This window comes from Melospiza melodia, chromosome 3 (genome assembly GCF_035770615.1).
Source record: "Melospiza melodia melodia isolate bMelMel2 chromosome 3, bMelMel2.pri, whole genome shotgun sequence".
NCBI lineage: Eukaryota > Metazoa > Chordata > Aves > Passeriformes > Passerellidae > Melospiza > Melospiza melodia.
In genome coordinates this window covers 65,935,302-65,962,217 of record NC_086196.1, presented here as the reverse complement: position 1 = coordinate 65,962,217, position 26,916 = coordinate 65,935,302, and the positions used below count along the sequence as shown (strand labels likewise).

At 41.5% G+C, this 26,916-nt stretch overlaps 1 protein-coding gene across 1 annotated transcript in view; it reads right to left on the bottom strand.

Moving 5' to 3' along the window:
* Nucleotides 1-3,296: 3,296 nt before the first annotated feature.
* Nucleotides 3,297-26,916, bottom strand: part of THADA (THADA armadillo repeat containing) — a 153,049-nt gene continuing 129,429 nt past the window's right edge. Inside the window, exons 37-38 of the mRNA XM_063152087.1 lie at nt 5,800-5,966; nt 3,297-4,645 (exon numbers count right to left, since the gene is read on the bottom strand). Of these exons, the coding sequence (XP_063008157.1) occupies nt 4,307-4,645; nt 5,800-5,966 (506 nt within the window). The 3' untranslated portion in view covers nt 3,297-4,306. The remainder of the gene's footprint in view (nt 4,646-5,799; nt 5,967-26,916) is intronic.

The window sequence follows — 26,916 nt, the reverse complement described above, 5'->3', positions numbered from 1 at the left end:
GCTCCCCGCGCCGCTCCCATATAAACGCGGCCGCCGCTGGTCGCGGGGGCGGTGCCGCGCTCCGCCCGCCCCGCTCCAGCCCGCCGGGCCCGCCCCGCTCCACCCCGCCGCCGGACCGCCCCGAGTCTCACAGAGGGCGCTGGCAGCGGCGGCGGGGCAGGTTCGTGGGGAGCGCCTGTGCTGCAGTGCGCCCGCAGCGCGGGCGGGACGAGGCGGGACGAGCGGGGAACCAGCCGAGGCAGCGCTCACGGCACCCTACGGGCTCGGCCCCTCGGAGCACCCCGCTTCTCCCCGACGCCCCCGCTGCCCGCGCACCCCGGCCGGGTGGCGGCTCCGCCGAGGGCAGGACGCGCGGGGCCGCGGGAGAGGCGCGGCAGCGCCGGGACACTTCTTCCCCGCGCCCCGCCGAAAATAAACTTTTGCCACGTAATTGCTTGAAACAAAGGTCGGGACCGCGCTGCCCCGGTGCGGCTGGCGGGACGGGGCCAGGCGCGGGTTGCGCGCCCCGCCGCTTCTTCCCTCTTTTCAGGGACCTCGGGTTTGGCGCTTACTTTCTTTCAGAAGTTTGGGAGAGGTTGGCGGCCAGGCGCGGAGGCGAGCTGGCATTATCCTCCCAGCGGCCTGACTGATAAACTACCCCAACCTAACCCTGTCTGCATCTCCTTCCCGCGCCCCGCAGCCCTCCCACGTCTCTCCTCCACGTTCGGCCCCTTCCTTCCTCATCCCCGCCAAGGTCCTGTGAGACCCATCCGAGTCCCCCGGCCGCCGCCCCAGGTGCCCGCCCCCGCCGGTGCCCGCGGCGAGGCGCCCTCCCGGGACCGAGCCGGCCGCCGGCCAAGGCGGGCCGGGAGCCGCCGTGCAAAACACCCCCGCCCCCCCCCGTGCCGATAAGGCCGCGCAAACACGACGTGGGAACGGCGGCGGCGGCTCCGCACCCCCGTCCCCTCCCGCGTTTGCTCGGCCCCGGGACAAATGGGAAGGAGAACAGAGCCGGGCGGACGGACGGACGTGTAAAGTTTTATGGCCGCTAAAGCCAGCAGAGGCGTTTGATCCTCTTTAGCTTCCGAGCCGGGATGGCAGTCCCGCGCACTCCAAGGGAGCAAACCCGACCACGTCAGCAGGAGCGCGGCGCTGTGCAAACACATTTGCAGAGGAAAGGAACCTCGGGCTGGGGGCGGGGGTGTCACCAGAGCCCCTCGCCACGGGTTGGGCGCTCGCCCCCCGCTGCCCGGCGGCTCACGCGTTCCTCTGCTTCCCCCCCCGTCCTGCACCTCGCACGCCGCTGCGGGAGGGAGGCTGCGGCGGGACCCCGCCCGGACCCCGCACGCCCGGGAGCCGTCACCCACGGCCGGCCGAGCCCGGAAACCGGGATCGAAATCTCCCGGGAAAGACGAGGAGCTGGGGGACGGAAAGCCCAGACCTCGTTCCCGCCCGCGTCCCGGCAGTCCCCTGGGGCCCGTCCCCCGCTCGGCGAGCGCTGCTGGGCCCGGCCGGGCCGGCTCCTGGCCCCGCTGCCGGCCCCTCCCGCTGCCCGCCGGCCGGCGGGGACGTGCCGCCCCCCAGCGGCCGCCGGCTCCTCCGCCCCGCGGCGCCGGGACACGTCCCACGTTCCTGCTCCTTCCCCTCCTCCCGCCCTGCCGGGGCCACGGCTCCCGGCCCGGCGACAGGCGCTGCCCCGCACACGGGGAACGCGGGGCTGCTGCCGTAACGCGTATCGCTTCCCATAACCTTCTCCGGGCCCGGTCGGAGTCGCCTCCGCACTGACCCGAGTTCAAACTCTTCCTCCTCCCACACAACTCTGCGATGGAAACATCACCTCGGAGCTGATCCTGCCCGCCAGACAACCGAGGGAACAGTTTACTGTGACAACCATGCACGGATCAATGTGTCAACGCCATTGGGAGGAATACTTTGATAAACTGACTTTGATCAAACACACGGCCGATAAGGGCTCTGGCATCAGGTTTTGCTCTCTCTCTCTTGCAATCGCTCCTCGGGGTCTAAAGGTTCTTCATTGAGTAGTTACACAGTAACCCATCATCAGCACCGTGTGGTGAAATGTATGTGCACTGATATAATTCTTATTTGCTCTCTTATAAACTCAAGCGGGATGACAGAGGTTCCAGTTGCATCTTAAAACCACAATAAGGAAGACCAAGTTTTGGAGCTGTTTGGTAACTGATTAACCAAGTCCTCAAGGCTTCACAGAGTTTTACAGTCACTGTGGGTCTATAACTGTGCTGTCACCTGGCTGCATGTATCGATTTGCCAGTATCAAATATATATGTATATGCATTTTAAATTCTACCCAGTTAAAAAAGAAGCCAATGTTACTACATAGTCTTATGCTACACACTGACATGAGCAAGGTCTCAGAACTTTACAGTGATTTTGATACATACAAAGTTCTTTTTGTCTCCTACTACAGAAGCTGTTGCCACACTAGTTCAGAAATGATGGAAAGATGTGGCAGAATCAGCAGCTGTTAATTAATTGTACAGGTCTTGACTATTTTTTTAAGAGTGGCTTCCAGACACAATCTGGGCTATTCTTTCCCCAGGAGCTCAAACCAGATGCATACAAATTAATTTTTAGCCTAACTCACAGCATGGCTCGTTAAGTTGGATAGCAAGCATTCTGTGAAAGATCATTTCAGATTCCAGCATTTCTCTTTTGCCTATTGAAGCCTCAAGTTTCACCATAAATTACTTCTTATATAAGTAACACTGAATCCTGGAAACTTAGAGCAAATACTACACTTTTATTCCTAAATTCTGTTTGTTGGGGTTTTTTTAAGTGGTGACTCTGCAGTGTTCAGATGTCCACTAGACCCAACTCGGCTGCTTAGCTCTACTTAGAGCAGAGTACCTAAAGTCAAGAGAGCAGCGATCGGCTGTGGAGCACCGCAGCACTGCGAGCAGCGCCCCTCAAGCTTTACCCTGTCCGGGCCGAGCCCGATCCCGATACCGGCACTCCCGGATCCCGATCCCGATCCCGGCCCGTGCGCGGCGGTGCTGTGGCGCCACCTGGCGGCCGCGCGGCGCACCGACCGAGCTGCTGCGGCGGGCCCGGCCGCGGGCCGAGCGCTCGGGCAGTACCGGGGCGGCACCGAGATTTGGGGCTAAACTGCGCTCATCACCATCAGCTGAAGAGGCTGAAAGCAACCAGGCGTTCATCGGACATGTTCTTCTTCCAAGGACACCGAAATGACGGCGTACAGGGCCGCATATCCGTGCTGTGGCGGGCCCAGCCACACGTCCGGTCACAGCCCTTGGCTATGGGAAGGTAACACAATCTTTTCACATCACTATTTATTTTTGATGTGTCATTTTTATATCAAAACCCAATTCCAGTTCAGAGAAAGAAACCATTCGGTGCCCAACAAGCTTTTTTGTGCTTTAGACACAGCAAGGCCCTGGAGCACTCAGAACAGTCCCTACAGCTGCCCCAGCTGGTGGAGCATCTCCAGCATCTCCCAGAAGCGAGGGCAGCAGCGCAGAAACACCTCTGGAACCCTTCCCTGCTCCTCGGCAGGATTTGCTTTGCAGGCCTGCTTGCAGAGCAAGGTGTTTGAAGGAAAGATGGAACTGTTTCATTTGCAATGGAACAGCTGCTTCCTTTTGAACACAGCAAGTCTTCATTTCAGGGCCATTTTATGAAAGTAGTTATTTGATTTAAAGGAGAAAAGAGACATGCAGAAATCTAACTAGTGCTGTTTCAATGTGCAAAACAAGGTTATTACCAAACTGAAAATCCTTGTCTTCCTCCAGAGGAAAATGCAGTAAAATTTAAAATATACTCTAAAAATTGCCATAAACAAAGAAGTCACGATTTGTTTTTCTATTAGAAACACTTAAAGGTTTTTAAAAAGCATATTAATTTCATAAGTCACAAGCTACATTTTGAAATGAGACCAAAAAAATAAACTTTTTCTTCGTATTAAAATACAGGAGGTAAAAATGTGGAACAAAACATAACAGAACTACAGGTGGCCTGCACCTGGATGAATGGAAAATATTAAGTTTAGCTGCTTTACTTCCTACAGTAGTTGTAATAAACAATGCTCAGCTGAATGAAATTAACAAATGCATTTAAAAGGAAAAGTCTTCCACTGCACGTCCCATTAAAAAAAAATCAATGCACAATTAATTAATACAAAAAATGTAGTTCTAGCCTGAATACTGAAGGTACTGCAGGTTTCCTGAAGTCATCACAGCAATCCCTGATTCCTTGAGCATTGCTGGAATACAGTCTCCCTGCCCATCCAGTAATGTGTGCAGCTCCCTGAGGATGAAGTTTTAGTAATTTACTTTTCTAGATTTTCATTTTTGCAAGTGTCATCAGGCTTCAGCAGATTTAATATTTTAAGACAGACTGATATTCTCTCCCTTTGAATAGCCAATCTTGTGAATTCTGGAGTTCTGGAGAACTCTGGAACTGGAGGTAGGGCTCCAAGAAGGTGTTCAATGCGCTGGGCTTGGTCCAGTGCTATTCCTGATAGATGATTAAGCTCCCCATGATCTGGTAAGGTGAGGTGAGTCACTGATACAAGATGTAGAAGGTGCTTACTCAGTTGTCTCACATGAGTCAGCTTCTCTGCCCAAAAATTCACTTCTCCTTTATCAAACAGGGAATCATCTTCTTCCTTAACAAAAAAAAAAACAACTGTGATTAGAAAATGACTCGTGGTTTGATAACAACACGAAAATCATAAAAGATATGGACAAGGATATATATAGAAATGATGACTGAGGCTGTCATAGAACAGCTTTTTATATTAAAAAACAAGGTAAACATTTATATGCCTTTTCTTAAAGGTGTGGGAAAACACAATATAAAGGTTCCTACTTTACCCAAGAAATTTTACTTTCAAAGATGAGGCAGTTATGGCACAAGTCTTGGGAAACAGTGGAAGTAAATAGCAGCCCTAATCCTTCACATGTGCTTGCCTTCCCCTGTGAAACAGTATTATATTTCACAAAGACCTCTGTAAGCAGTATGGTAATTTGCTATATCATGGAGCTTTTTGACTGGATTAAATGAAAATTGCATCAGTCAGTCAAACATCAGAAATGCACACCTAAACTACAGACTTGAGAAAAGATTCATTATATATTTCATGGGTCATATTAATTGCCAACAAACTTCTAAAAGATGTAGCTGCTTCTGCTGGTTTACCTGCCAGCATTATTTTGACTTTTCCAGTCTTTTCAAGACAAAAAGAACAAAGTGTATTTATACAGTAACATCTTTCACAGAACCAGTGTGGCAAAGCTTTACAGAAACAATCCTGAAGTCAATGACTGATGTAAGCAAGACTGTTTCATGTGTTGTACAGAACCAGTCACATGGATGATGGCATAAAGTTACCAAATATTTAAATGCCATCTCTGGGTAAGCCAGCATTGGTAGAACACTGTTCTTGAATACCCAGATGTGCCTGGCATCCCCAACAACAGTTTAAATTCAAGGGAAACCATCATCTGCAATAATACTGAATGTAATTACATCACAGCCTCAGAATGTTTCGGTCAACAATGCCTTGTGAAGTAACTTGATTTATTTCAATGTTTGCTTATTGATCTCTTTAATTTTATGCTGGTATTACCAGGAAACAGACATAAAACTCTTTTCATTCTAAATAATATCCATGTGAATTCTTTAAAAGACTGTAAATCAGTTAGTACTGCAGTAGCAATTATCAGGTTTCATCAGATGAGACATTTCATTCTATTCCTACCACAAGACTGCAGAACTATAGTGCTTCTAACATGCTTTAGCAATGCTTGTTAAAATTACCAGGGCAGAAGTGTCCCCATCTCTTTGCAGGTCAGTGTCTCCCAAAAGCCACTCCAGCAGGATTGGGACACCGGCATGGATCTCCCCCCACTGCTGGAGCAGCTCACACACAATGCCAAAGGCTAAATCCAGGGCCATTGGAGCATTCACTATCCTAAAGGCAAACTCTGTTGAGAGAAAATATGTGTAAGAATACAGAGTAAGACTGCAAACATTTTCAAATAAAATCAGCACAAAAATGATTTCTTGAAAACAGATGCTGAATTTACACAAACACGTGCAGAATGATAAATTATACTGCAAATAAATTAGATGGGTGTTTACTTCTGTGCCACTTGGGGCCTTCACTCAATTCCAGAATAATACATGAAGCAACTCAAAATGCTGATGCTTAATTTTTTTCCTCCTGCCCATGTAGTGACATTTATTAATCTGGGTTTAAATATACAGATATGTCTCTTAGAAACATCTCCACACAGTCCTGTCACTATTACATGGTGACCAATTTTGCCATACAAGAACTATGCCTTAGATCTCATGTAAGGTTTTCACTGGAACTCAAAACCTACAACACATGATATGTTTTTAAAGGGCTGGGATATAAAATGAGTAATTATGCAGTGTGTAATCTCTTTATATATAATAAGATATACATATACACACACACACACATGTAAGAGAGATCAGGCATGAAGACAGGCTTAGAAAAGATGTTTGAGAAGGAAAAGGCAGACACTGTTTATGACCCCATCACAGAGCTATATTTATACAGGCTTTGGCATCATGCCAGAGCTGTACACAAAGCTATCATCCACACTGCATTTCTTCCTTGAACTTCCTCACTGCTCTCATTTGGGGACATGCTGATTTAACTCTCTGGGTCCTACTCTGCTTTGAAAACAGAGTATATAAAAATGCCACAAGTCCTGTGTGTCCACAGGTAGGAGTTTCTTCACTTGTAACTTTAATGCAATTTTTTTTCTTTTTAAAAGGGCTGCAGGAAGAGGACCAGAAGAGGACAGTTAGTGGACAAGCCTCTTTAAAATCCCTATTACTGTAAAAAGGATTTTGGCAAAACTAATCCTTGTCCATAGTTACCTGCAAACTGAAAAATGTTCATTGAATGGTCTAAGTGGTGGTACATAAGGACATGCTATTCTTGATGGCTGTAATCTGGGAGCAGACAACACAGCAGAGTCAGAATTTGGTAAGAATCCACACAGATATGGAAGGCACACTTTACTTTTTGTGTGTGACTGTATTTAGGAATTTCTCCTGAAGGAGAACAACCACCTACATGGAAGAGGCACAGCAGTGCCACCCAGACTTCTCCCTCAGAACTCACATTCAGAGCTAGAGCATGGTCCCCTGTGCTGTGACTCCTCCCAAGGCCTCAGGACAGCTGCAGCTTTTCTGGGGCACATTGGCACAGCAGAGAAACTCACATTAAAACACCAGGATTAGGCAAATACACAGGCCAAAGAGTAAGGAAACATCTAAGGGCACAACAGACCAATGGAAAGATGAGTACATGCACTTGACAGACCAGGCAATGTAGTGAGGGGGAGAATGAATTAGTATTTGAGATGATGAGGACAAAGGACCATAATAAGGAAGGGAGTGAAGGAGAAGGAACAGATGGTCCCTTCTTTATCTTGGAGTTAGATGAGGGTAAATGGAAATCTCCTTGAACAAGCAACAGGAAGGCAGGCAGTCAATCTCTTAGTGACACTAATAATGTTACATACACAGTTTGTCTCTGCTAGACAGCAAAATCAAATGTTCAAATCTGTTTTCTTCATATCAGGAATTATCATATTATCAGGACACCCCTGAGTTTTTTCTGTGAGGGAGTGTGCTTGAGAAGTGGTGTAGTGCAACATTTCCATCCCATTTATTTTAGGTATTGGGGTTTTTAAGTATTGTTTTTGATGACACTCCTTTCCAGGAATTTGTTGGGGATTTTTTTTTTCTTTTTTTTTTTTGGGGGGGGGGGTGTGTGTGTTTGTTTGCTTGAGGTTTTTTGGTTTTTTTGGTTTGTTTTTTTTTTCAAAAAACTTGCTTTCCCTGTTGCTGTGTCCCATTTGGTACCAGTCTGATACTCTAAATAATGGACACAGTGATTTCTTTGTTTTGGCTTGCTTAGGCTTAGATAGGAAACAGTTTTATTCAAGTGCAATAGGGACACCTCAGCAATACTGGCAATCTTCAGAGCTGAAAAAACAGATCAAAATGGAGTGTGGTGTTCTGAGCCTGAAACAAACATCCTGGTTATGAATGCTTACAAAACACAATATTTTAAATGCAGCTCTTTTGAATTCTTACGATATTTTTGAGTTTTATGATGATTCCTGAATGCCTAGGATTTTAAGTATTTATATAAGGCCTGTTTCCTTATGCCACTTTATTTGTATTGGAATACTTAGCAAATTAGGTGATGCTGGGAGCTAGAAACCAAACATGATACTTCCCACTGCTGAGTTAGCTGTTGCTTTGGAGGACCAATTATAGATAGCACTGCCAGTTCTGGGGCCTTTTTAACATTTAGTCTCCTTAAGTGTAAATACATACAGTGATGCTCTTTTTGTGGATGAGAACGCTGAACTGCTGAGAAATGCATCAAGAAATAGATGGGAGCCTCTAATTGTGGTATTACGTGACCATGCTGAAAACTACCAAGAGGTAGCAAAACAAGTAATGCTGAGGTTCTGCTTAGACTAAACTTGCTTGCTAGCAGTTTTTCAACAGTATGACACAGAAGAAAAGGCAGTTTTGTGGTCACAGAGTATAGCAGTCTAGTAGAGAATCCTACAAGTTGCAACAAAGGAAATACCAAGTCCTTTTTTCTTGCTGTTTTTTTTTTTTTTTTTTTTTTTCTTCAAACTAAAAAAGAATACAGGAAAGGATATGTAACATCCAGGAAAAACTTGAAGATCCTGAACACACTGGCCACCTTTCTGTGAACTGCAGATGCCATTTAACTGATCAACAAAACTTGTGTGTCAGTTCTGGTGTTGGGACCAGAGAAAACAAAGCAACATCGCATTGAACACACTTTAACTTAGGGTTCCAAAATCTGGCTAAGAGTCTGCCTGCCTTGCAAGGGCTTTGTGTTAGAGAAGCTGGTATAGCAGTATCTTGGTACTTCAGGTGCTCACAGAGACTCATACATACCAGTGTCTGGCAGATGAAGAATTTTCACTTCCATCTGCTCATTCCATCCCACTCCTGCAGAGTATCAGGAATGGCTCCGTGATTTCTGAAATGCTCCCTCAGCTGCTGTTACTTACAGAACACCCTGATATTAACTGACTTTGATATCAGTTTACACAAATCTGATGCTAGACTATTTCAGGATTAGATTTGTGGACAGTCAATGCTACACAGATAATTAAGAGATATGGCATAAATCCAAAAGAAGTGTATAAACTCTCCTAAGCTTGGAGTGCTGAAATAATGCAAATGGGTAACAGCAAGCAAATTTACATAGGTACCCATGATTTAACAGGTAAAAAACACTTCTACAGGGGGAAAATGTTTTATTGCAACTCTAAAAGTAACTGCCAGGGATGCTGTAAGCATGCATAGAATCTTTGAAGATAGCCACAAAAGATGTGTGTCTTGTCAAAAGAAATGCACAGTCTTCACTGTTTACAAGAAGTGCTCCTCACATCATCATCTGCCTGCAAAGGCAGGGCTGATTTTCAAGAAGCCACATATTACACATGATGCTGTGTTTGTGACTCATGCTGTGACTTCAGAGAGTGCTCTGAGCAAGATGCAAGTTCACCAGGGGCAAAAAGGGCAGGTGGCTTCCCTTTCACCACAGCCCCACAGGCCCCTGATGCTTAGCTGGGAGCCAGCTCAGGTACTCTGCTGATCACCTGGTAAATGAAGGCTCAGAAGAGCACAAAAGGCATTTGGCACGCAGCTCTGGCGTGTGGGCTCTTCTGCTTGGCTGGCAAGCTGAGCTGGTTGCCCTGCAGTCAGAACTGGGGTAGCTGGGGGCCGGGGAAGGGCAGATCACAGGACAGCAGGAGGAAGGAGAGAAGCCAAAGGGAGAGCGAGACCTCCCCGTTCAGCAAGCTGCTAGCCCAGGTCAGCTATCATCCCAAATGCCCCCATCAGAGCCTTGCAAACAAAATGCTGAGATTATTTAAATGAGTGAGTGTTAATAGCCTTTCATAATGCAACTATTTAAAGTAACTGAATAAAAAACCAATTCAAATAGCCAGGGCTCACAGCTGATTACTGCCACAAGAACTAAACCTGCAAGAACAAAACCTGAAGATGCAGCTAGTGCTATAAACCAAAAATACATCAGAGTTCCTTCCACAGCAGTTCTACAGACTATCAAAACTGTGTTAAAATATGAGTTTCTTTAAATTTGAACATGTGCATATGTTCCAACATGCAAAAACATCATAAGCAAGATAAGCATCTTAGTAAATAAGCCACTACAGGGGTTGAAATACTAAAAAAATTTTCTATGACTTAAAACAAGTAGTTACAAGCAGAATAGTTAATACTACTCATCGAAATGAAAAATAAAGATAAGAATCAGGTACTACATACTTTTTTCCTTTTGAGGAATTGACTTTTCATAAAGGGAAAGGGGTTAAGTACTGCAGTGTTTTGGTCTTTGTGAACCCGCCCACATAAAAATTAGACCTCCCACATACACATTTATATAGTCCAAAAGCTTTGATCATGCCAGATGTAAATATTTCTTCTAGTAGCCTATTACGTGTCCTCCAACTATACAATTGTTCTCTGTTAAAGCCTCAGTGATATTATGGGGAACTGAAAGGATGTATTAAGAGCATATATACACATATTTTATGGACAACCATGGTAAAATATAGGCAAAGGAGAAAAGCAGAACATATTCCTTGCCTAACAGCATTTTGTAATTTTTATACCACAAATTGTTCACTGAAGTTCATTCTGGATCAAAGAGCAATCCAATTTTTGTAAACATGTACTGTGTTTGGAGGAAAGAGAGAGAAGTGAATCTGCAAGGAAGCTTTGTATAACAGCTCAGAGATAAAATCTCACAAAAAACAGTATACCAACAGTAGTGATGTTTTCAAGGAAAATATATAGGGTATGTTCTTCAACTGAAATTACAGAAAATATTTTAGGTAGACCATTACCATCTGAACTGGTAAAACAGTTTTTACTTTCTTGCACAAAGTGCTGTCCATAAAGTTATAAATATTAGTACATCACTATCATTATGATACCTCATAACATCCCAGTAAAATGAGGTAGGAAAACTTCAGAGGAAAGTTGACAAAGGCATGGATCTTTAAAGCAACAAAGATCATTGAATGATTGCTTGGCAGAACTGGGGATTTATCTCATGTTTTCTGATACATCACTGTAAAAGATGATGAGTACCAAGCAAGACATCAGGTTTCATCCAAATGATGGCAGATTCAGCATCATGGTCACTAATACCTGTAATATTACCTTTGCAAATGGAAAATTTCACCTAAACACTAATCACTTCTTTGTTGTATAAAGATTGTCTTCCTTTTGGTGTTCAGTAATAATCAAACTTATTCTATTCTCAGCATATGAAATATAAGAGAGCTGAGTGAGGCAGTGCTACAGATAGATTTTTTACTTAAAATGGTGTGTTTATGTATGCCTAGACTTCATAAAATTTAAAAAGCCTCCAAATTTAAGAGAGAAAAACATCCCATTGGCACAACCCAAGAGTTAAAAGAGCTGGTAAATAAAGTGAGGCTAGAAAATGCAATTCCTATGTTGAAATACATTCTACTTTGAGGTAGGCAGGAATTGTGTAACTCCACAGCAAGACACTGCATAGTGTCACCAGACATGAAATGCTGCCACTGAAAAAACAGCAAGGCAGAATAAAAGTAAGTCAAGGGGTGTTCATACCCACCCAGTCTCCACAATATCACCCTTCTGGGCACTAGGATTAAAAGAAGATAGCTGAGAAGCAAAACAAAAGGAAAAAAAAAAAACCACCAAAAACAAAAAAAACTAACCAACCAAAAATAAAAAGAAAGAAAATGCAGAAATGGTAACTGTTGCATCTGGATGGTTGGCAGATGGCTCTTGCAATTGCACTGTGTCAATTTAAGTTACAAACATCAAACTTTCCACTTTTTAAAATGACCATTTATGTAAAATCTAATATATAAGCAGATTCCTTTTCATAGTGTTTCATAAAATCAAAGGCAATTAGATCATTTCTATCCTCTCGAGAAATACCATTCCCTAGATGACGTACAACTGCTTCATATGTTTTCCATTTCCCTGCCTGAGTCTGTTTTATAGCCAAGCTTTTTCAGGATGGCTTTAAAAAGAGGCCCTTCCTGACATCACGCAACACGATGTCAAAACACAACACCATTACAAAACAAACTAATCAAAACTAATTTCTTAATAGTTGCAGTCCCTGACTAGAGCGGCGGTGATGCTGCTCTCAGCTTTGACTTTGATTATAAACAGATCTGAGTTAATAACATGTCTGATTAGCATGGAAACTTACAGCTCAGGACTCAACAGAAAATTAAAGTCCCTTCTTGTGCAAAAGAGCACACACATATTCATCATCTTTTCAAGCCCTTTTTTGGAATGTGAACCGAAGAGTATTTTTCAACTCAGTAACTACATTATTTTTCCTTTTTAACTATATATGTATGTATACATAAGATTTTCCCATGTAAGCCATGCTCCTGTACACGAATGGTTTTATTACAAAACAACCACAGCTCACAGATCTGTCAGAGGAAATGAGCATTTGGACTTTACCTCTTACATTACCACTTTTGCAAAACCTCCCCCACTCCGAGCCATTTTCTAATTTAAACAGCAAAAAGACAGTATCCCCTGCCTAACCCCACAGAACTCATGCTTTTCTTTTTTATAAGGTAAAAATATTATTCAGCTAATTTTTAAAACACTGCCAGTGAGAACATATGGTTTTTTAAAGTCAAATTATGTACTTACTGGAAAAAATGAAGGTAAATATGGCTTCTAAACTATTATCAATGACTAGAATTAAATGTATAACTGAAGACTTGTTACTGCATGTACCAACTACACAGAAGTTTTTGCTTAGCACTGATGAAGATTACTAAATGTGAAAGAGCTCTATGCTGTAGGAACACAGGAGACACATTTACTTCTGTATCATAGATGGAATTTTAGAGTGACATCTGGGGAATGATGGTAAGAGGCTTATTATTTAAAGGATAAAGGAATAAGGAAAGAAGGGCTAATGAGTACAAAAACTTTAAAAAATCTTATTATTATTATGCATATAATTTGGGCATAGCAAAAAAAATTAAAATAAAAAGGAAACTATTTAAAAAGCAGTAATAGAAAGGCAAACTTTCCTTTATTGCTGTGGAGCCACAGCCATGACCATCACAGCCTGCATGAGGAGCCTATCAAGATCTGTAAGCTGCTGTCCTGTTTACTCACGCACAATTAAAATGCTGATAAGAAAAAGCACATTTAATAGATTATTCACATGAACACTCTGTTTAACATTTACCACTTCCAGACTCCAGCACTGAGTGCATAAAATAATTTTTCATGTATTCTTTCCTAATTTTTCAAGCATGACCTTTACATAACAGTGCCACTGAGTAATTAATAGAGCTAAATGAAGCACTGTCAGTAAATAATCAGTAGCCAGTCTTTGATGGATGAGCTGATTCTAATTCAGTCCATTCACTTTCAACTTTAATTAGTGGCATTGTATTCTAGAAAGCAAACAGTTCCTTCATCCATGTGATGATCTAATGTTGTATAAGTGGGCTGACAACAACTTTTTAAGGTGTTGACATAAATTTGGGAATACAAAGTAAAATATCACAGTACTCACACATTTTCTATATAATATAATTCTTAAAAAAGATGTAATATAAAGTTCCCCCTGCAAAACCCACTGATTCTAATGAGTTCCAGAAACACCAGTAAATTTTGCTAAGACAATTATAAGTCTCAATGCAAAAGTTCTCTCTCCTCCTTCTTTAATTAAGCCAATTCATGTGAATTATTAAGTGTATCATGGTGAATTTTCTGCAAGACATAAAAACAAGCATAAAAATGCTATTTATTTCTACATGAGTACTGATACAACACTAAACTTTTTTGGCACTATAACTCTCGTTCTAGATGCAAGCTTGACTTAGCTGATGACAACTGCTAAGGAAACTGCATTTTTGAATTACTGGAAATTAATTTTACATTATTGAAAAATGTTCTGATTTTCAAGGTCTCTTAGGTTACAACATGTTTTGATCTTGTTTTACACTTTCTCCTAAATGCTACCTTACATTGGTATTTCTCATCCTTCTTCCAGCAGTTCTCTCTAAAGGATAGAACAAGGCAGATTTGGAGATTCCTGCAAACTGTGGCTACGGAGCACATCTGAGCAGAGAAGACACTTGCTAACTTACTACAACACATCTGATTCAAGTGCATGTGTGACTTACTGAAGGAAGGCATTTTTGAGCAGAATAGCAAAAAAAAAAAAAAAACCAACTCAGAAACCTCTGTAACTCAGTCTTTGCATCACTTCTGATACCTCCTATAAAATGCTATGGGGGGACACTGTTTTTAGGATGGCTTATATTTAATTTTTATCTTAGTTTCATATTACTTGTTAAAAGAGGGTGACATTCAAAAAGAAGTGGCCATAAAATTGCTCTTACAGAAAGTGCCATAAACCTTTTGTATAATAATGTAAAAAATATTCATAATATAGCCTCAACTTCTTTACTGGCCAATTTTCTAAACCCCTTTCCTCACCATGTAAGAGAATACACTTAAAGAGCAAAATGCCATAGAAACCATTAACTACATGAATGCCTGATGGAAAAAAAGCCCAGCCACCCTTACATGAAAAGCTTCCAATGCAGTCCAGATTGTCTTTTCTTACTGAGATGTCATCTAAGGGATGAAATGTGTGTAAAGAACAGCTCACATTATTTTTATCTTTTTGCTGATATATGGACACAGATACACAATGCTGTGAAAATACAACTAAATTTGCAAATGGTCTGAAATGTGAGAAGCTACCAGGACCACAAAACATGCACACTGCAGGTGCTAAGTACAAATGACCAAGAGAATTTTCTTGCTTTTTTCTGTCAAGATAAAAACACCTTCCAATGCCAACTTGCAAATTGCTTTCAATGCAGTATAGTGGGATCTATTGTAAGTTTTCTGACATTCCAGTAAAAAAGTCAGCCAGGCTATTGAGCTGCAGTCAAACAGACAGGCAGGTGCTGTTTATCCTATTCAACAACTCAGTGATTACAGGTCATTAGGGGCAGTGATCTAAGGAGAACTTAGGGGCAGTTCCCCTGCAGGTGTGTAACAGGTAAACAGCCCCAAGTCTCAATCCTGAATGGAAAATATCTATCCCCAAAGATTTTTTTCAACAGCATTTCCACTCCATGAGAGAACCACTGCCTCTTTTCAATGGGAAGATGATGCACCAGTGATTTATCTCAAGAGCAAATTGGTTTTTTCCCTTTCTTTCAGAAATACTCTGAAATGAGATTACACATACATATTCCTCACTCTACTACCACAAGTTTTGATTCACATTGAAAACCTGCTGATCCTAACCATCCTGTTATAACTGAGGCACTTCTAGAATCAGGACTCTGTGTTTCTTCCCAACATGATATTCACATTAAAGAAATCCTAAGGAGTGGCTCACACCCTTTCTCCTTCACACAGTTCCTGCCACCTAGGTGACTTCTGGATTTTGCACCTTCAGTGACCCAGGACACTCTATTTACATGGGCAGGTCTACACCTCTCTGGAAGTCACATGACTTACTTGTAGCTCTCTGACTGAAATACCTCAGGCTCTGGCATTTCCATACAGCTGTAGTCTGAATGTGTTAACAGCTGGCCCAAGATTTGCTAGGAAACTTCTAGCTGTCATCAGGGCATCCTCTGGCAAGCTCCAAGGGACTTGGATAGTGTATCTCCACCTCAGATATTGGTGGGGTGGCTCCCTGCAACTTCATCTGCATCTTCAGCAGACATGGCATTCCAGAGGCCTTGGCATGCTCAGGTGGATAAGTAAATTCTAACATGGTCTGTATGAGTTACTTCAAGGACTTTGTCCAAGTAAATTTATGTGAGGAACTGGAGCTGCTTAGTTTTGCATAAAGTGTAAATATATACACAAATTCTTTGACTGATAAGTAGTATTCAGTTGGTAACCAGAGTTCTTCAACAGAAAATCCAACATAGATACCAATATATTTATCTAATACAGATTTTACATTTGTTTTTCCATTTTCTTCAAAGTTGTTTGAGGAGTTGGTTTGTGCCTCTTCACCTTGAGAAGGAACTAAGTGCTAAGTGCTCTCCCCAATGTGCTGAATGCAAGTGTTCCCTGCACAAGACAAAAATTAAAAACATTTGTGTCTCACATAGTAATGCAGACATGAACTATGCAACACCAGGGACTTCCCCATCACAGGGAAGAAATCTCTCTTTCTATTCTCTACATATTTAATACATGGCTTGGAACCTTTCTTATTTAAAATATTCCAAAATATTCTAAATAGGCATGGAAGACAGAATGGCTGAGTAACCTGGGGCTCTCAAGTCATTCATCGCGATATGGAGTGCTTCATAAATCACTTACAACCATGTGCATGGAAAGAAGGAATGGCACTATCTACTCTGCAGGAAGAGCAGACAGTCATGAAGATTAAAAAATCTTGACCGGTTTTAGATGTCTGATCTGAGACATTATGACTTGTTTCACTGAGGAGTCAGCACCCCATAATGCTTTAATATTCAAAATGCACTTCCCTCTGGCTTCAGCTGTGTGTGCCCTGAACTCCTGCAAATCATGCCTGCAAGGTATCCAGCTAAGCATTCAGCATGGTGACCTCCTTTCCCAACTCTGCTTGGAATGACTGGCTTAGCTGCACAAAACAGCTCTCTGGGAGAGGCAGGGACAGAATGCAAAATCACAAGGGCAAAACTAAATAGCTTTGGCATGCCCCTTCTTGTAATCCTGGTCTTACTCTCTTTATCACATTCAACTTGCAGCTGAGGTAGCAGCTGAATTTCCTAACACTTGGGATACCTGACCTTGCAATCTTCCGAATATTCTTGGTGTGGGGAAAGGCTGGAGGAGGAAGATGGCAACATGTATGTATAATTTTCCAAGGTCCAAAAAGGAAAAGAAATCTATACCTTCATCATTTCAAGTATCAAAACACAGCCTGGAGCAGAGCTACCTAGAGCCACAGTTGCACAATCCTGAGGCCCTGTTCTGGCACTGAGCATCCTCAGGAGCCCTGCTCAGAATCAGGTAACCATTTCAGGAGCAGAGACATTTAAGCTGCTTTGTGAACTCAAAAATCTTCAGATGTTTTAGCTTTTAGGCTCCTTTCAATCTCTATTGAGTGTGTGTTTATGTATATATATATATATGAAAAGTACAGCATTTTATAGTACTATTTCTCAGTCAAATTTGTACATATTTTACCAGAAATGCATAATCAAAGCATACATGTGTAACAGCATTCAAAGAAAAGGCCTTCAATTTTTTTCACAGCCTGCATAAATATAGCATTTCCTCTTAATTTCATATGCAGAATCCTGTTAACAGTAATAAAACCTAAATAATTAAAGTTTACCAGAAATACTCACAATATAGAAAAATCGCAGTACCAACTAGCAAGGATTAACACAAGTAGTTGAAAACCAGGATTTTACAATGAGTCATGTTAGGCAACCCTAATAACAACAGCCCATCAGCACTCCTTATAAAAATATTCAGTTCACATAATTAAATTTACAAAGCAAATCAGGAAGAGACAAATGAGACAGAAAAGCAGAAGGCTGTAAGTTTACAGAGGTCAATTCAAGATATGGTGAAAAGGTGAAAGAACCACAGAGAATGAAATATGAGTGCAGGTAGAGAGCAAGGGAGCACTCAGTGCACAGAAAAAAATAACAGCTCTAGTATATTTTATTGAATCAGACTGGCAATATGAAAGAATAAACAACATCAAAGGGATTTTTCCCCCATTTTTAAACAAAATAAGGAAATCAGGAGGCATACTTCTGTGTGTGTGTTTCCCACTACAACTTGTGAGCCAGTTTCGATCCAGTTTGACAAAAAAGGATACGGGAATATGAAACACTTAAGCTTTATTTCTATGAAATAGCCAACTGGGTAAAGAAGAGAGACCCTACTGCACTCATGCCTATTGAAAGGATGAAACTTGAGTCATCAGACATGAGAAAATGCACTTACCTGCAAAACAAACCCATTAGAAAAAGCCCTACCAAACCTATGCTTCCTTCACTTCACAGCTCAAGGAACTTTTTACCTTTTTCACTTAGTAATGCCATTTGAAGTAACAGTACACACTGACAGACACATGTGTCTTTAACCTGAAGACTTTTTCTGTCTTTAACATCTTATTTTTCCATCTCTGTATTTCAAATGAGTTTCCTTCAGCAAAGGCCACATTCTTCTTAACCTTGCCATGGCACTAGGTGAGCCTTAATCACAAATTGCAAGAATCAAGTAAAACCCCTAATTTGGAGAATTTACCTCTGCCCTGTGACAGCCTTTCACAGCAGCACACAGAAGTCCATGCTAAAAACCAAAACACACTGCAAAAAAAGGCAGCTAACAAGCAAAGGCTGCCTGTACTGCCTCTACTCCTATGAATTTGAAAAGAAACCACTGTTGAGTTCTACAGACCAGCCCAAAATAATTCAGTCTGTGTGCATGTAAGTAATACTTCACCCCTGAGATCATTTTATCCCTAGGCTTCTCCCTATACCTACTGTATTTGAACTCCAAGATCTGTGCTGACCTTGCTTTAGGGGAACATGAGGTCACTGACTCCAAAGTATCAAATAATCTGCATTTTGGTACATACCCTTAAAGACTATTGCTCACCTGAGTATGATCTTGCCTAATTAAAGTGACCTACCCAGCACACATTGCTTTCACAGAACCCTCACAGCTGGAAGGAAGGGACCTCTGGAGATCATCCAGTCCAACCCCCAAGGAGTTTGCTTAAGGGGAAGGAAATCAGTATTGTGAACATCTTTTCTAAAAGGCCTTTCCTTAACACAGGTTATGTGATCCTATAGCTGTTAAGCCTCAGAGAACGTGGCACATGCCTGTTTTCCTGATGTTTCTCAGAGGTGGTATGTTGGTATTCTCTATTGCAAAATGGCAATTGACTGGAATATTTACATTTGGGGAATCTGAATTAAAGAAGGAAGATATTCTGGAAATTCAGTTTTTAGTTGTGCTTCTTAATGCATGTACATAAGACAGTGAGCTTTCAGTAAGTATGAGAAAGTATAAAAAAATTAAAAGATCCTTCTTCGGCTGTTTATAGTAAGGGTAGGTTTAATAGAACACCTAAATGCAAAAATCTATAGTCTTGAAGGTCTACTATTATAATATATGGATTCTGGAATTAGGGAAGGTTAGGTTTGTTTGGGTGGGAACTTTTAAGTACAGCAAGAAGTCTAAAAGTGTAACTGCAGTCTTCAACACAAACATGAAATCAGCCTCTATGTGTCTGCCCATGAGGGAAAGTAAAAGGGTAATTAACACAGTACATGAAAAAATGAATGGGTTTTACTAGTTCTGGTAACAAGATATTGTAAGTCTAAGCTTCACTGTGATCAAGCCAAGTGTATAAGTTAATCAAGACCTTCACTGAAGTATTTCTGTTAACACTTTCATCTTACCAGGGGGAATTATTTATAAAACTGTTTTTCACTGGCAGCATGACAAGGTGATCATTAACACAGCACAGACCATGTGAAGGAACCAAATTAAAAACATGCAGAAGTGGCATTACACCGGTACTGTAAGCAGCTGCCATAAATAATTCTGCTCCTCAAGGTGGTTTCAACAATCTTGCTCTAAATCTAATAAATCAAAACCCCTTTATAAAAAGTCTAGTTCTCAAAATTTACATTTCTAGGCTTCCCAAGGATGTTTAACTTTACTTTCTCAAGCATGAGAAATCAATTTGTTCAACTAAGCCAGTTCCGAATCCTCCTTGAAAGCGCTCATTTGGAACTGATTATAGGAAAAAAAAAAGACATTGAGTTTTACACTTCTCAGGTTTTGAAGTAAGAGCCCATTGTGTCCCACAACTGCTCCCACCACCTCCCCTCCACCAACACACCAGGAATTAAAGTAACCAAATCAGTGGGAAGGCTGTGGCACAGGAAATCAGTAATACAATAAAACCAACTTTCATTCTAAGGTGCTGCTTTGACTTCATCACAGGTAGGAATTATCTTGGTCATTACAAATTTCAAGTGCTGACTTAGGTGAAAACAAGGTGGTGGTTTAGGTTAGTTTACAAAGGTATTTATATCCTCTACCTCACTCCCACCCACAAACACACTAATGAAATTCTGTGTGCAAAACTCTGCTTGCAGGAATGGATCATCTCCTCACTCTTGGTGAAATACCTCTGGGATCTGATGGGAATTCCAGCTCAGCCTTTATAAGGAGCTCCATGTGTGTATAGATCTGCCTGCCTGCCTGCCCAGGGCTCTCCCAAGTCTTTCCCTTCAGAACTCCCAGCATCCAGTACTCAACCGCACTGTGTGGGAAGTTAATATGCAGGATCCCAAAAATATCAGAGATGCTGGTCCATGTCCATTTGGAGTCCTGCATCTGAAGCAATCTGAGGAGGAGTGGGGCAGTCACAGGCTGTGGATAACCAAAGCCTTTTTGTGCACTCCCAGTTAGAATAGCATTTGTTCTAGCTTTCACCTGTGCCAGGCAACAAAGGATCAGATAGCTACCACCAACTTCTATATCCCAGTTTCTAACTATGCATAATCTCTAGATGAATGCTCTGAGAAAGTGAGCTCCATTTAAAATGAAATTATTTTCTTTTAATTTGTATGCAACTTCCCTTAATTCCTCCAGTATTCTTCTTTTCTTATTCCCTTTTCTCAGTTGCTAACCAATGAACAATCCTTCTTGAAGTAACAATATTTCTATTGTTGCTTGGCTACTTTTCAATATAATCTAGCTTTAAAAATTACTTGTACCTGTCCTGTAAATCAGATTACTCAGGTAGCCATTGCTTTTGTGGGACATCTTTGTCCTTTCATAGCACCACTGAAACAGAAGAAGCAGTATCAATAAAAGAAATGCAGCAACTGGTCAGCAAAATAACATAATTTGTGCCCAGATTTCATTTTTAGAGATAAAGGACAAGCTACAACCTTGTAAGTGCAAGTTTCATTTCATTGTTTTTAACTAATAAAATTGGAGTCAATTAATTCAAATAAAACACCTAAACCTTGGTGTAAAGAGAGTTGAATACAGTGGCAAAATGCCATTGAGACTACAGGCCAACTGTTGCAAACTTCTTGTATCACAGAACTTCAATTACGACTCTAATTAATCCGTTAAAATAATATTTCACAAGTCTAGATATTATTTTAGAGCTTAATATTTTTCTTGATTATTAGCATGCCCACAGTTAGCAATGTAGAATGCCAGCTACAAAAAGCAAACAAGAAACCAAAACAGCAAACCCTCATAACTCTTCCTGGCCTAGGTGTAAAAACTAGCCAATGCAGGGTGAATTGAACAATTTCTTTTCCCCTGGCCTTCCCTGACAATCTGCCAAGCTATTGTGGAGCAGAGTACATTTGCTCCAAAGCACTGAGTCTTCTGCACTTCCAGCTTGTTTAGAGAAAGCACAAAATAGCTCTGTTCAGAAGAATATCATCAGTCCTTCAGTTTTTGTTTACTTCTGCAGAGGCTGATTTCACAGTTTACTGGCCTAGTTTGCAAAATTACTTTTTCAATGAAGATAATTAAGACTGCTGCTTACTTCTTCTATGATTAATCAGGAGTAAAAATCAAAGCAATTTTTGTTAGACTGAAATACCATGGATCTCTCTCAGAAATAAAATGAAATGCTTTCAAAGCAGATGATCATCAATGGTGCTATTTTGCTTATATCAAAAGGGCACACACTTGTTAAGCTAACAGGAACAACACTTTTACACTTTTATAAGAAAACCTGGCTTCATAACCTTAGGAAGTTTCATACAGAACTGCAGGAGTATTCACTCTGTGTGTATTCACTCTGGCTTCAAGTCACTGCTTCTTCATTAATTTTACTCACACACAAAGACTTCCAAGTTTAGGAGGTAAGCTGTGGATAACAAACAGCCTTACTCTACACTCGCATCAGAAAGGAAAAAAAAAAAAGCAGTCAGCAAATTCAGTGATGGGTCCCTGAGCCCAAAAGTAACCACCAAAGAGTTTCTGAACAAAAATATTTAAGTCATATTTTCATCCAACTCTTCCTCTGTATCTAAGGAAGACAGTTAAACATTATTCAAGAGTCACCATTAAACCAGGAAGCGATCGTACTACAAATACAATTTTAAGACCTAATTACTTTCCAATCAGATCTTCCAAAAGTTTTCATAACAACAGGAGGTATTTTAAGGATGCAAAAGTAGAATGCCACACATAACATAAATACTATTACAAAGACATATACCTATTAGCATAAAAATATTATGCAACCAGGCTATAAGTCAAATCTGCTTCTGAAACAGCCCTGGATTTATTCCAGCAGAAAGACCAGATGAATTCTTTTACAGTCCTACACCTCAATTCTTTCATCCTTGCAACTGACATGTAATTGTTACCTTCTCAGAATTACTACAGAAGATGTAAAAAACCCCAAATTACAGCTTCTAGCCACAGTAAGTGTTTCATAATCTTTACCACGTGTCATTTTGCTCTCTGGAAGAAACTTCTTAAATGTGAGGTCATCATAGTCATCAAGTAGTCACCAAATGGCACAGGTATTTGCCACTTACTTGGTTTGCCAAGATTTAAATGGTCATCATTACATATTTTTCTCTCCACATACATCCTTCTCCATGCAGGTGCATGAGAAGTATTGACCATTAAAAGCTTGGAACGGATGAAATGATGCAGCCAGAGTCAGGGTCCCTTAAGCAGAAGGTTCAACACTGAGCATTTTAAGGAGAATGCTGTCTTTTTTTCTGTTTGAACCCTGTCTACTTATGATCCTACAATTACAGACAGCTTAAGGGTGCCTATCAGTGATGTTCCCTTTCATGGATTACACTACTCTTCAGTAACATGTGGTGCACTTCATCCTGCAGAGTGTTCTGGTCATTCCGGGCAGCACCCACAGCCTCCTTTGCCAGGGCCCACGTCAGAGCATTCCCAGAATACACACCCAGCTGTGTGACCTTCCCCCTGTCCTCAACAGGCCTTATCTAATGGAACTGAAGAGATCTCATCACCTTACAGTGTCTCAATACAAAGTCCTACACCGTGTTTGAACAGAACACTGCAAACTGCTACCACTGCTTTACACCTCTCCACTGAGGCCTCAAGACATATTCCTTGTAACAGGGTATCACAGAGATTCCACACACAATCTTCTGAAAATAAACCTAACATTGTAGAAAATCATTCTGCAACAGGAGCAGCTCTGCTTTGCTGTGATTTTTTTCTACTTTTGACTGTATTGCATCTTTTTCATATTCTCTTCTGCCTGGATGGGTCTTGTCTATGTCTATTCTGCTTTCTACTGCTTACAGGCCATTTGGATAAATGCCTCCCATTTAAATCCTAACATTCAGCTCAAAAGGCTCCTCTTTCATAGCAGGCTTAGAAATTCTGTTTAGTGAGCTGCACATCTAGTTACCAGAATGCAGTTATCAAGAATATTCACAAAGCGGAAGAAATCCTTGAGCTGATTCCAGAAAAAAATTTCATTAACCTTCTTTCCAATTGTCCCCAGTACAGGGAACATAAACATATTTTGGCTAATATGATTAGCAGTTTTCCATTAGTAACCCAGACAACACTGTGAGAACTTCTGGACTGTGCCCAAGAACCCGTGGCATATCACAAGATCTGTCTGGGAGATTTTTCTCACCAACAAGTTCCAAAATTATAAGCAATTCTCAAGGCAGCTTGAAAATCATGAAAGGTAATAAGTGCATTTTAAATGGTCTTTCCAAAACGCTGTTTTTACCTACCCATGGCATTAGCAAGGACCTGAAATTGATCCATTTGAGGGAAGCTGTTAACTTTCCACACCATAGCAGCTGTATCACAGCAAGTCACGTGTCTAGAAGAAAAATGTTCAGAATTCTGCGTGCAGCTGCAGCCACCCACCCACAGCACTGCCAACCACTCCACTCCCAGGCTGGCCAGTGGAAGAGCTCCAGGCAGCAGTATCAGCAAGCTCTTTCTACAGCCAGGTTCTTCTGACTTCATACTTTTTGTAACCCCTCCATCAAACCTCTAAACAGAGGAAAATCAAATGTCAGAATAGAGAAGAAAATGCACAAGTTTGACTTTAATCAAGCAAAGGAAATTTCATCATCTATGATCTTGCCAGTTATTGCATCTTTAAACCAGTCTGCATGCATGCAATTCCCTAGTTTATGTTTGGGCAATTACCACTTATTCCTCAAAGCCAGGCAGCTGCCAGAACTGGTTTTAAGAGCCACAACTAAAGGAGCTGTCTGGGGCCTCAGAGGCCCATTAGCCTAACCTGAACATCAAGGCAAGTCACCTAGTGCATGAGAAAAGTAGAACCCTCCACACTAATCTTTGCCCAGGATCAGAGTAACCTGACATTTGTTTTATTCACCACAGCCCTCCCACCTGCCTCACTGGAAGGCTACACCTCCAGCATGGAAGTAGAGTAAAAGGTGGGTGTAATCCATCCCCTATCTGGCAAGAGCATGAACACACCAATCACATGAAAAGGACAGTTCTGAACAGTTTGCTGGCATCTCCTCTTTATATTTTGTTGAGAGAGACACAGTGACTTAAACCATGTATACTGCACACAGCAGTGGGGCACAGCTTCTAACCCCCAGTTATTTTCTGATCTCCAATCCCACAGCATGGATTTAGGACTTGGCAAGGTCTGGGGAGAGGGGTTAACTTGACATGCTCGTGAACTAAAGCTTTAAGAAATCTATTTAATGCATTTACCCAATAATAAACATGAGCAAGAAAAGCCTTTTCTGCTATGGACAAAGCTGGCATTTACTTTAATGAATAGTTTGAACACAGTTTCTAATGCCAACAAGCAAATGAGGCAATGAATAAAGTAAAATATCTTCCTTCACTGTTTCCCATGCAATATGTAGGATGCTTTAATTGTGCAGCTAAACACCACCAATGTTAATGGTATTTTCAGCATTTAAACACTACCAAGGTCCATTTAGCATTTTAGGTTTTCCCAGCACTTACTCATAGCTGTTTCACTAGCAACTGGAGTAGATGAAATCTGAGCCACTTGTCCTGAAATGCTTCACAGACTAGTTGTAAAGGACATTTGGAGTACAAGTTTTGGGATCATGCCAGTCACCCATGATTTGCTGATATCACCTGTGGTGTTGATGATGACTGCCAGACCATTGTGCTGCATTAACATCACACAGACTGCTTATCTCTTATCTCTTCCTCAAGTGATTTACTAGATCTTCTAAGGGCACACATGTAAGAAACCTTCTGCACAGCTTTGGGTTCAACAAGGAAGATTTTTAGAGGACAGGAACAAGAAACATAAATCTGAGCAGGATTTCTTCTCCCCTTGTTTCTTTCAGATGTTAATATAGCAAGTCTGATCGTCCCTGAACTTCCCCTACCTCTGCTAAGGCTTATTTACAACATCACTGTGCCAAAAAAAAACCCCACACATAAACCTTCTTTCACTCACAATCATGACAGCCACACCTACTCTAGGCTCATGAAGCAGTTTGGTTTGAATTTGCCTTGACTTTTACACTAACGATGTGTGAAAAAGAAAATTGAGGTGCAAGCAACAAGCAGCTTTGCTGTTCTCCAAGCTGAGGTGACAGCATGGTTCACAGAGAAAGGTTCTACCCAGTCAGATGGTGAGGTCTAAAGTCTTTCTAAGTCTTAAACAGAATTCAGAGACACCTTGAAAATTTTTCAGCGCTTCAATCTAATTTAATGATATTTTTTCTTCCCCCACCACCACCTCAAGCAGCACATTTTAACTTCACCCTTTACACACATTTATACTCGCTGGCAAATAAACAAAATAAAAGTTTCTGAAATGCTCCTACATGCCTGAAACAGTAAGGTAAACCTGAAGTAGTGTGGGCCATTAAAACAGTCAACACCCAGCAGTGAAGACTTCCACAGGAATCTTAACTCAGTCTGCTCTGTAGTGCCATCCCCTTCCCAACAGGATGGTGAAAAGTCAGTTCAGAAGGTGGAGTCAGCTTCTTTAAACCAGACAGTTAATAAATTCAGTTTTCCTTGCTGGTGAATCAAAAAAGCAGGACACTTGTCACTTTCACTGATCATTTTCACCGAAGATAAAAAGTAGACTCTATCAAGAAGGGAGCAACCATCAAGAGAAGAAAAGAGAACTTTGTCTTTTGCTCAGAAACTCCTGGCACAGGACTATCACCTATTGCAATTTCTTAAGCGTGTGAAATGGAACCAAAGAAACAGAGTTAATATATCTGAAATTTTAGCCAGTGGATTAAAACTGACTACATCACGTTCAGAATTACTCAAAAACATAGAGCTGTAACAATAACATTGGACTGATTTTCAAAGATGCTCCCACTGCACCCAGCGAAGGGAGTGCTCAGCACGGGCCTGGGCTGCTCAAGCTCTGCTGCAGCCACACAGCCGAGCCCAGGAGCTAACTTGCTCATCTCGGTACAAAACTGCTACTTCTCAACAAAAGTAGCAAAAAGCCCCAGAAGTCCTCAATTATATTCCAGAAGAGTATTTAGGCTGCTAAATCATTCAGGCACTTTCAAAAGATTTCCTCAAGTTTGCAAATCTAATTGCTCATCTAAGCTTAATTCAGCTCAATTTTGAAAATCAGCTAAATTGGTGCTAATGCTGATGACACTAAAAATGCCCTTAAACTCATTTAAGGTTAATTTGGTAATTTACCAACATAAAGGTTAAGCTGACTAAAGGTGTTTTTTTTAATACAGAATTTTATAGAATTTGATTGGCTTGGCTATAATGGTAGAAAAATAGTTTATTCAAACTTCT